This window comes from Pseudoliparis swirei, chromosome 5, assembly GCF_029220125.1.
Source record: "Pseudoliparis swirei isolate HS2019 ecotype Mariana Trench chromosome 5, NWPU_hadal_v1, whole genome shotgun sequence".
NCBI classification, from domain to species: domain Eukaryota; kingdom Metazoa; phylum Chordata; class Actinopteri; order Perciformes; family Liparidae; genus Pseudoliparis; species Pseudoliparis swirei.
In genome coordinates this window covers 27,912,792-27,923,453 of record NC_079392.1, presented here as the reverse complement: position 1 = coordinate 27,923,453, position 10,662 = coordinate 27,912,792, and the positions used below count along the sequence as shown (strand labels likewise).

The window sequence follows — 10,662 nt, the reverse complement described above, 5'->3', positions numbered from 1 at the left end:
CCAATTTAAAAAATTTAAAAAAAAAACCTGCTTTAAGCCTAAATTTGGGGATGGGGTTTCCCCGGTTAACGCGCTCGTGCCAAGCCTCGCCCACTGTGTTTGTATGATTCGCTGCATCAACGGTGTGTTTAGCATGTAAATGATATTTAAGACTGAAGTCCTCCGGTGAGAAGAGCGATTCATCTTGGCAGTTCAATACATGCATGACTTTTGTTTCTGTCAGAGCTTCGCTCTTTGCTGCTTTTAATTAAAAATGGCCATTTAAAACCCTCCTCCGTACTCTTACCCATGTTTGTTAAACAGCTTAACGACTTTCTTTTCCGGTTCCGCGGCAATCAAAAGTAGCAGACTTTTTACAAAATAAAAGCCTGTGAGCAAATACACTTTTACAATAATAAAATAAATAATAAAACCTGCGTTAACGCGCGATAAAATAATTGATGCGTTAACGCAAGATTAACGCGTTAACGTGCCCAGCCCTAATATATATATAAACACACATATATCTATCTCTGCATCTCCAACAGGAAGTGGTACTCACGCTGCACTTGTACCCGCGGGCCTTCTCGTGTTTCAGCGTGTGCATGATGAGTGCGTAGCGTCTCTGGAAGGAGGCGCCGCACTCGGAGCACGTGTGCTCTCCGTCGCCGCCGGCCTCCCGCTTGGCCCCCGCAGCCTCTGGCTCCGCCCCCTCCGTCCCCTCACCGAGCTCCGGAGGCGTCGCGCCCTCCGCGGCGCCGGGCTCGGGCTCCGCCCCCAACTCAGACCGACCGTCACCTTCGGCCTCCACCGGCTGCTTTGGAGGCCGGCCCCTCTTACCCGTCCTCAGAGGTCCCTGAACACATCACGGAGGAACGTTATTGATCCTGATCAGTTATGACCCCCCTAGTTAGACACTCCAGTAGGTCATGTGACCATGTGGTCATGTGACCATGTGGTCATGAGGTCATGTGTCCATGAGGTCATGTGTCCATTAGATCATGTGACCATGTGGTCATGAGGTCATGTGTCCATGTGGTCATGAGGTCATGTGGTCATGTGTCCATGTGGTCATGTGTCCATGAGATCATGTGTCCATGAGATCATGTGTCCATGAGATCACGTGTCCATGAGATCACGTGTCCATGAGATCACGTGTCCATGTGGTCATGAGACCATGTGGTCATGAGACCATGTGGTCATGTGTCCATGTGTCCATGAGGTCATGTGACCATGTGACCATGTGGTCATGTGACCATGTGGTCATGTGTCCATGTGGTCATGTGTCCATGAGATCATGTGTCCATGAGATCATGTGTCCATGTGGTCATGAGACCATGTGGTCATGAGACCATGTGGTCATGTGTCCATGAGATCATGTGACCATGTGGTCATGAGGTCATGTGACCATGTGGTCATGTGTCCATGTGGTCATGTGTCCATGAGATCATGTGTCCATGAGATCATGTGTCCATGTGGTCATGAGACCATGTGGTCATGAGACCATGTGGTCATGTGTCCATGAGATCATGTGACCATGTGGTCATGAGGTCATGTGACCATGTGGTCATGTGTCCATGTGGTCATGTGTCCATGAGATCATGTGACCATGTGGTCATGAGGTCATGTGTCCATGTGGTCATGAGGTCATGTGACCATGTGGTCATGTGTCCATGTGGTCATGTGTCCATGAGATCATGTGTCCATGAGATCATGTGACCATGTGGTCATGTGTCCATGTGGTCATGAGACCATGTGGTCATGTGTCCATGAGATCATGTGACCATGTGGTCATGAGGTCATGTGTCCATGAGATCATGTGACCATGTGGTCATGTGTCCATGAGGTCATGTGTCCATGTGACCATGTGGTCATGTGTCCATGTGGTCATGTGTCCATGAGATCATGTGACCATGTGGTCATGAGGTCATGTGTCCATGAGGTCATGTGTCCATGTGGTCATGAGGTCATGTGACCATGTGGTCATGTGTCCATGTGGTCATGTGTCCATGAGATCATGTGACCATGTGGTCATGTGTCCATGAGGTCATGTGTCCATGTGGTCATGTGTCCATGTGGTCATGTGTCCATGAGGTCATGTGTCCATGAGGTCATGTGACCATGAGATCATGTGACCATGTGGTCATGAGGTCATGTGTCCATGTGGTCATGAGGTCATGTGACCATGTGGTCATGTGTCCATGTGGTCATGAGGTCATGTGTCCATGAGATCATGTGGTCATGAGGTCATGTGTCCATGTGGTCATGAGGTCATGTGACCATGTGGTCATGTGACCATGAGGTCATGTGTCCATGAGATCATGTGACCATGTGGTCATGTGTCCATGAGATCATGTGACCATGAGGTCATGTGTCCATGTGGGCATGTGTCCATGAGGTCATGTGGTCATGAGATCATGTGTCCATGAGGTCATGTGTCCATGAGGTCATGTGACCATGTGGTCATGTGTCCATGAGATCATGTGACCATGAGGTCATGTGTCCATGTGGGCATGTGTCCATGAGGTCATGTGGTCATGAGATCATGTGTCCATGAGGTCATGTGTCCATGAGGTCATGTGACCATGAGGTCATGTGTCCATGTGGTCATGAGGTCATGTGACCATGTGGTCATGTGACCATGAGGTCATGTGTCCATGAGATCATGTGACCATGTGGTCATGTGTCCATGAGATCATGTGACCATGAGGTCATGTGTCCATGTGGGCATGTGTCCATGAGGTCATGTGGTCATGAGATCATGTGTCCATGAGGTCATGTGTCCATGAGGTCATGAGATCATGTGTCCATGAGGTCATGTGACCATGAGGTCATGAGATCATGTGTCCATGAGGTCATGTGACCATGAGGTCATGTGGTCATGAGGTCATGAAGTCATGAGGCCATGTGACCATGTGGTCATGAGATCATGTGACAATTTGATCATGTGTCCATGAGGTCATGTGACTATGAGGTCATGTGACCATGAGGCAGGCGGCGCAGGTCCCCCTTCCGGCCCTCCTCCTCCTCCTCCTCCTCCAGCCCCATGTGGAGGCGGGCGTAGCCGCCCTCGGCGATGGAGCGCTGCCGCAGCCGTCTGCGGTTGGGGTCGTGACCCTCGTCGTCGGCGGAGGGCTCCTCCTCCTCCTCCTCCTCCTCCTCCTCCGGAGCGACGTACTCCTCCAGCTCCACCTCCTTCTTCACTTTGGCCGGACGCCCACGTTTACGCTTCTGTGGCGCCGGTTCTGCCGCCTCCGGAGGCGCCTGCGTCTCCTCCACGGCCTCCAGGGGGCTCTCTGTGTCCTCGTTGACGGCGAAGGCCCCCGGTGGCGGCGCCCGGCGCTCCATCTCCAGGCAGGCGGACACCACGGCGAGGGACTCGGTGGCCCCGGCCTGCCCGCTGTGGGTGACCACGGTCATCGTGTCGGCGTCCTCCGCTCCGCCGCCGGGGATCAGCGTGAGCGTCTCCCCCGCCTCCTCCGTCCCACGATGCACCTCTCCCCCCTCGGCGAGGAACGCCTCCTCGGGGGCCACGAAGGCGACGGGCTCGCCGCCCTGCGTGACCACGGCGCGCCCGTCGCTCTCGATGGTGACCGTGAAGGCGGCGGCGTCCCCCGGCGCCGGCCGGCTGGACACCACCGTGTGCACGGCGCCGCGCTGGTACACCGTCAGCTGCTGCTCCTCCACCTGCCGGTGCACCGACTCGCACAGCTGCAGCACCTCCGCCATCAGCAGGTGGCGAGCCAGGTTGGCCACGTCGGCCATGACGCAGAAGTTGAAGGTGAGCGTGGACGTGTAGGCGAAGTCCAGCAGCGGCAGGAAGCTCAGCTTGGTGAACCCTGCGGAGCAGACCCGTCAGAACCACCACGCAGAACCGCAGACCCGCAGAACCCCGTCTCACCCGACAGGTCCACCACGGCCTCGTGGGTGGAGGCGGCGCCCTTCTCGAAGAAGAGCTCGTTGAAGTACTCGCTGCACGCCGCCAGCACCGCCTTGTGGGCGCGATGCTCCTCCCCCTCGATCAGCAGCGTGATGTCACAGAACTGGTTCTGGAGCCGCTGCTGGTCCAACTGGGCCAGCATGGTCTGAGAGTGTTGAGGGAGGAACTGGTTCACCTCGCCCTTACTGTCCACCTGGGGGGGGGTGGAGAGAGAGAGAGAGAGAGAGAGAGAGAGAGAGAGAGAGAGAGAGACAGAGAGAGAGAGAGAGACAGAGAGACAGAGAGAGAGAGAGACAGAGACAGAGAGAGAGAGACAGACAGACAGAGACAGAGAGAGACAGAGACAGAGAGAGAGAGAGAGAGAGACAGAGAGACAAAGAGACAGAGAGAGAGACAGACAGAGACAGAGACAGAGAGAGACAGACAGAGAGAGACAGAGAGATTAATAAAGGCCCGGCGGAGCAGCAGGACCAGCAGGACCAGGAGGACCAGGAGGACCAGGAGGACCAGGAGGACCTACAAAGACCAGCTCGTGTTTGGGGGTCTTGGTTCTCTGGTGAGAAGACGAGTCCGTGAAGACCAGGCCGCCGCCGCCACCGTCTCCTTCCTCCTCCTCCTCCTCTGGCTGCTCCTCCTCGGCGGCGGCCATCTTGCGCCTCCCCGGTCTGGAGAAGGTCCGGGACCCGGATCCGTCGTCACGGCGACTCCGACATGAAGAGCACTCCCGGATGTGGTCTTTGACGTTCTTCAGGATCCCTGATGGGTTCAAAGGAATGCCAAACATTTAATACTGTGAAACAGAGTATTATTAATGTATAACACAGTAATACATGAGACTAGAGTATTATTAATGTATAACAGTAATACATGAGACTAGTGTATTATTAATGTATAACAGTAATACATGAGACTAGAGTATTATTAATGTATAACAGTAATACATGAGACTAGAGTATTATTAATGTATAACAGTAATACATGAGACTAGTGTATTATTAATGTATAACAGTAATACATGAGACTAGTGTATTATTAATGTATAACAGTAATACATGAGACTAGAGTATTATTAATGTATAACAGTAATACATGAGACTAGTGTATTATTAATGTATAACAGTAATACATGAGACTAGAGTATTATTAATGTATAACAGTAATACATGAGACTAGAGTATTATTAATGTATAACAGTAATACATGAGACTAGTGTATTATTAATGTATAACACAGTAATACATGAGACTAGAGTATTATTAATGTATAACACAGTAATACATGAGACTAGAGTATTATTAATGTATAACAGTAATACATGAGACTAGAGTATTATTAATGTATAACAGTAATACATGAGACTAGAGTATTATTAATGTATAACACAGTAATACATGAGACTAGAGTATTATTAATGTATAACACAGTAATACATGAGACTAGAGTATGAGACTAGACTTTATGAACTTCTTTAATGAAAAGATTTTAACTATTAGGGACAAGATTAATAATCTCTTGCCCATAACCAGTGCCAATCTGTCCTCAAGTGGAATGGCCTTGGAAACCGCTGTATGCCCTGGTGTATATTTGGAGGGATTTTCTCCTATCAACCGTGACCAATTATTTTCAACGGTTTCCTACTTGAACACGCCTACCTGTCTCTTGGACCCCATCCCTACCAGGCTGCTTAAAGACGTTTTGCCTTTAATTGGCAGCTCTCTATTAGATATTATCAATGTGTCTCTGCTAACAGGCCACGTACCACACTCCTTCAAGGTGGCTCTTATTAAACCTCTCCTGAAGAAGCCCACTCTGGATCCAGAGGTGTTGGCTAACTACAGACCGATCCCTTCCTCTCCAAGATCCTTGAGAAAGTGGTCGCAAATCAGTTGTGCGACTTTCTACATCATAATAGTTTATTTGAGAAATTTCAATCAGGATTTAGAAAACACCACAGCACCGAGGCGGCACTGGTGAAAATTACAAATGACCTCTTAATGGCAGCAGATAAAGGACTCCTCTCTGTCCTGGTCTTGTTAGACCTTAGTGCTGCATTCGACACCATTGACCATGACATCCTGTTACAGAGACTGGAGCAGTCGATTGGCATTTCAGGCACGGCACTAATTTGGTTTAAATCCTATTTATCAGATCGATCTCAGTTTGTATTTGTAAACGATGACGCCTCGATAACCACCAGCGTTAATCACGGAGTTCCACAAGGTTCCGTGCTTGGACCAATTTTATTTACCTTATACATGCTTCCTTTGGGCAATATTGTCAGGAAACACTCCATAAACTTTCATTGTTATGCAGATGACACTCAACTATATTTATCGATAAAACCAGAGGAGAGCAACCAACTCTGTAAATTCAAGCATGTCTTAAAGACATAAAAACATGGATGACCTGCAACTTCTTGATGTTAAACTCAGACAAAACCAAGTAATTTTAATCGCCCTGAGCACCTCAGAGATCAATTATCTGGTGATGTGGATTCTGTACTTGCATTGCCCTGGCATCCAACACCACTGTAAAGAATCTTGGCGTTATCTTTGATCGGGACTTGTCCTTTAACTCCCACGTAAAGCAAATCTCAAGGACTGCATTCTTTCATCTACGTAATATTTCAAAATCAGGCACATCTTGTCTCAAAAGATGCAGAAAAATTGGTTCACGTTCGTTACTTGAGACTGGATTACTGCAACTCCTTATTAGCAGGCTGCTCTAATAAATCTCTTAGGTCCCTCAGTTGATCCAGAATGCTGCAGTCGTGTTCTCACTAAAACTAAGAAAAGAGATCACATCACTCCTGCACTAGCTGCTCTGCACTGGCTCCCAGTAAAATCAAGAATCACTTTTAAAATTCTTCTTAACCTACAAAGCCTTGATTGGTGATGCTCCATCATATCTTAAGGAGCTTGTCGTACCATATTGCTTCACTAGAAATCGCTCACTAAATGCGGACTACTTGTAGTTCCTAGAGTCTTAAAAGTAGAATGGGAGCCAGAGCCTTTAGGTTATCAAGCTCCTCTTTTATGGAACCAGCTTCCAATTTCAGTCCGGAGGCAGAGACAGTCAGCTCGTATAAGAGAAGACTTAAGACCTAGGTGTTTGACAGAGTTTATAGTTAGGGGCTGAATCAGGTTTGTCCTGGTCCAGCCCCTTGATATGCTGCTATAGGCTTATAGCTGCCGGGGACGTTTCAAGGATGCACTGAGTACCCATCTCTTCTTTTTCTCTCCTTAAGGATGAATTTTCATCTCTCAATCACACGTTACTAACTCTGCTTTCTCCCGGAAGTCCTTGACTTCGTCTCATGGGGTCATCGGACCTATGAGACGGCATAGATCTATCTGCCTGATGGATCGTCTGGGTCGTGAATTCCTGCTCATGACTACGCCACTGTCCTGTTGAGACTCCGCCCTCCTCCTCCCCACCGCCATCTGCCTGATGGATCGTGGAGGTCTCCATCGTGAATATGCCTACTATGAACTATTCATACACTCTGTCATATTCATTGAATGTATTTTAACTCTAATCTGTCCTTCTGTACACATTACATCTATTGCATCTGTCCATCCTAGGAGAGGGATCCTCCTCTGTTGCTCTCCTCCAGGTTTCTTCCTTTTTCCCCTGAAGGGTTATTTGGGAGTTTTTCCTGGTCCGATGTGAGGTTTTGGGGCAGGGATGTCTATGTGTACAGATTGTAAAGCACTCCGAGACAAATTTGTAATTTGTGAAATTGGGCTATACAAATAAACTGAATTGAATTGAATTATTAATGTATAACAGTAATACATGAGACTAGAGTATTATTAATGTATAACAGTAATACATGAGACTAGTGTATTATTAATGTATAACAGTAATACAGTATTCAGAGTATTATTAATGTATAACAGTAATACATGAGACTAGTGTATTATTAATGTATAACAGTAATACATGAGACTAGAGTATTATTAATGTATAACAGTAATACATGAGACTAGTGTATTACAATACATGAGACTAGAGTATTATTAATGTATAACAGTAATACATGAGACTAGAGTATTATTAATGTATAACAGTAATACATGAGACTAGTGTATTATTAATGTATAACAGTAATACATGAGACTAGAGTATTATTAATGTATAACAGTAATACATGAGACTAGTGTATTATTAATGTATAACACAGTAACTGTTTACACACTCGATACGCAGCACATGAACTCACCACTAGAGGGAGACAGAGCAACGCCTCTGGATCAACGCGAATAAATCGTCATATTTATATTATATTAATTATTCATATTTATATTTTTGTAATTATTCATATTTTATATAATTGTAATTATTAATTATTCTGTATTTTTCATTTAGAACAGAAAAGATGTTTTCCATTTATACAGAATATTGAGCCGGTCTCCCTGGTTCTGGCCCCTCTCTTCTCCTGGTTCTGGTCCTTATGCCTCAGTGAGCCGGTCTCCTGGTTCTGGCCCCTCAGTGAGCCGGTCTCCTGGTTCTGGTCCCTCTCCCCCCCCAGTGAGCCGGTCTCCCCCTCAGTGAGCCGGTCTCCCTGGTTCTGGTCCCTCTCCCCCCTCAGTGAGCCGGTCTCCCTGGTTCTGGTCCCTCTCCCCCTCAGTGAGCCGGTCTCCCTGGTTCTGGTCCCTCTCCCCCCTCAGTGAGCCGGTCTCCCTGGTTCTGGTCCCTCAGTGAGCCGGTCTCCTGGTTCTGGCCTTATGCCCTCAGTGAGCCGAACTCTGGTCTGGCCCCTCCCCCCTCAGTGAGCCGGTCTCCCTGGTTCTGGTCCCTCTCCCCCCTCAGTGAGCCGGTCTCCCTGGTTCTGGTCCCTCTCCCCCTCAGTGAGCCGGTCTCCCTGGTTCTGGTCCCTCTCCCCCTCAGTGAGGTCTCCCTGGTTCTGGTCCCTCTCCCCCTCAGTGAGCCGGTCTCCCTGGTTCTGGTCCCTCTCCCCCCTCAGTGAGCCGGTCTCCCTGGTTCTGGTCCCTATGCCCCCTCAGTGAGCCGGTCTCCCTGGTTCTGGTCCCTCTCCCCCCTCAGTGAGCCGGTCTCCCTGGTTCTGGTCCTCTGCCCCTCAGTGAGCCGGTCTCCTGGTTCTGGTCCTCTGCTCTCAGTGAGCCGGTCTCCCTGGTTCTGGTCCCTCTCCCCCTCAGTGAGCCGGTCTCCCTGGTTCTGGTCCCTCTGCCTCCTCAGTGAGCCGGTCTCCCTGGTTCTGGTCCCTCTCCCCCCTCAGTGAGCCGGTCTCCCTGGATGATTTCCTGGTCCCTCTCCCCTCAGTGAGCCGGTCTCCTGGTTCTGGTCCTCTCCCCTCAGTGAGCCGGCCCCGATGAGCTCCGTCCTGCAGCACCACCTCCAGCTCCGTGAAGGCGTCGTGGCCCTTGAGCCGGCGCTGGTAGAACAGGGTCCCGGCCCGGACCACGTAGCAGGTGGCCGCCTTCCGGATCTTCCGCTTGGTGTTCCCGGGGGTCCCGGGCGCGTAGGGCTCGCGCTCATCGGTCAGGTAGCGGATGATGGCCAGGTAGCTCTCTGCACACGACATGTCTCGCGCTGCTGCCCCCTCGCGGCTCTGCGGCTTCCGGAGCAGCCGGTTTTATTTTATTTTAAACGGCGTTCAAACGGAAGCTGAAGGTAAACGAGCCGCGGACAGCAACATGTTGGAAACAGTTTCTCAGGTGGAACTGCAGTTCGTCCGTCGGTAGATTTGCCCGCACAGACAAAATGGCTGCTGCACAACCGGAAACTGCGTAATCGCGACGGAACTGCGTCGTTAATGAGTTCCGCCGCCAGGGGGCGCCATGCGCCAACCTATAGGCTCCGAGGACCCGTTGTTTACACCGGAAACAGACTCGTTTTAAACTCTTACTATGTAAAAGTTGTTCTTTTTAATTTATACTTTGATTTATTTTGTTATTTATCTATTTATTTAATTTAATTTTAAATCACTGTAAGATCATTTAAAATAACTATTATTTGTAACTATATATTAATTTATGACAGGGATTTTGTTATTTCATTTTATTTTGATTATAATCTGTACTACATATTTATTTTCTATTTCATTTGTGTTATGTTATTTTTATTTAATTCAAATGCAATTTTTTAAAATTATTTTCCTGAATATGTTGAAGCATGTCTCGTCAGTTTGAAAGGTTTCAACGTTTCTTTGTTCTTAGCCTTTAGTATTAATACTCTTACAATACATACTAATGTGTGATCACAGTGAGGACCGGCTCAGAGACCAGGTCCTGCTTCAGGAGCAAGACCACTTCAGAGGCCGTGTCCGGTCCTTGAGATCAGAGCTCGTTTCAGAATCAGCCGACAGAAGCGGAGAGAGACTCTGACCTTCTCACGGCGGAGATACGTCGGTTTTTATCTCAGTCCACTGAACACAACACGTTCCACCATCATCCAGAGCCACTTATCACCTGCAGCCTCCAGATTAAGGTCTCCACCGGAGGACTACGACAGACCTGAAGCAGGTCTCTATGAGACCTGGAGATGAGGCTCCTCCCCAGAGTGTCCCCTGAAGTCCAGCTCCGGTTCCTGAGGTGTTGGAGGTACTCAGCGAGTCCTCCTGGTGGAGGTCAGTCCTCCTGGTGGAGGTCAGACCTCGTCAGACCTCCTGGTGGAGGTCAGTCCTCCTGGTGGAGGTCAGACCTCCTGGTGAAGGTCAGTCCTCCTGGTGGAGGTCAGACCTCCTGGTGGAGGTCAGACCTCCTGGTGAAGGTCAGTCC

General features: G+C 48.9%; 1 protein-coding gene across 1 annotated transcript in view; it reads right to left on the bottom strand.

Annotated features, from left to right (window-relative positions):
- Positions 1-9,722, bottom strand: part of zbtb11 (zinc finger and BTB domain containing 11) — a 15,460-nt gene extending 5,738 nt beyond the window's left edge. The window contains 5 exon segments of the mRNA XM_056413964.1: positions 449-835; positions 2,986-3,818; positions 3,881-4,112; positions 4,440-4,675; positions 9,251-9,722. Of these exon segments, the coding sequence (XP_056269939.1) occupies positions 449-835; positions 2,986-3,818; positions 3,881-4,112; positions 4,440-4,675; positions 9,251-9,467 (1,905 nt within the window). The 5' untranslated portion in view covers positions 9,468-9,722.
- Positions 9,723-10,662: the final 940 nt, after the last annotated feature.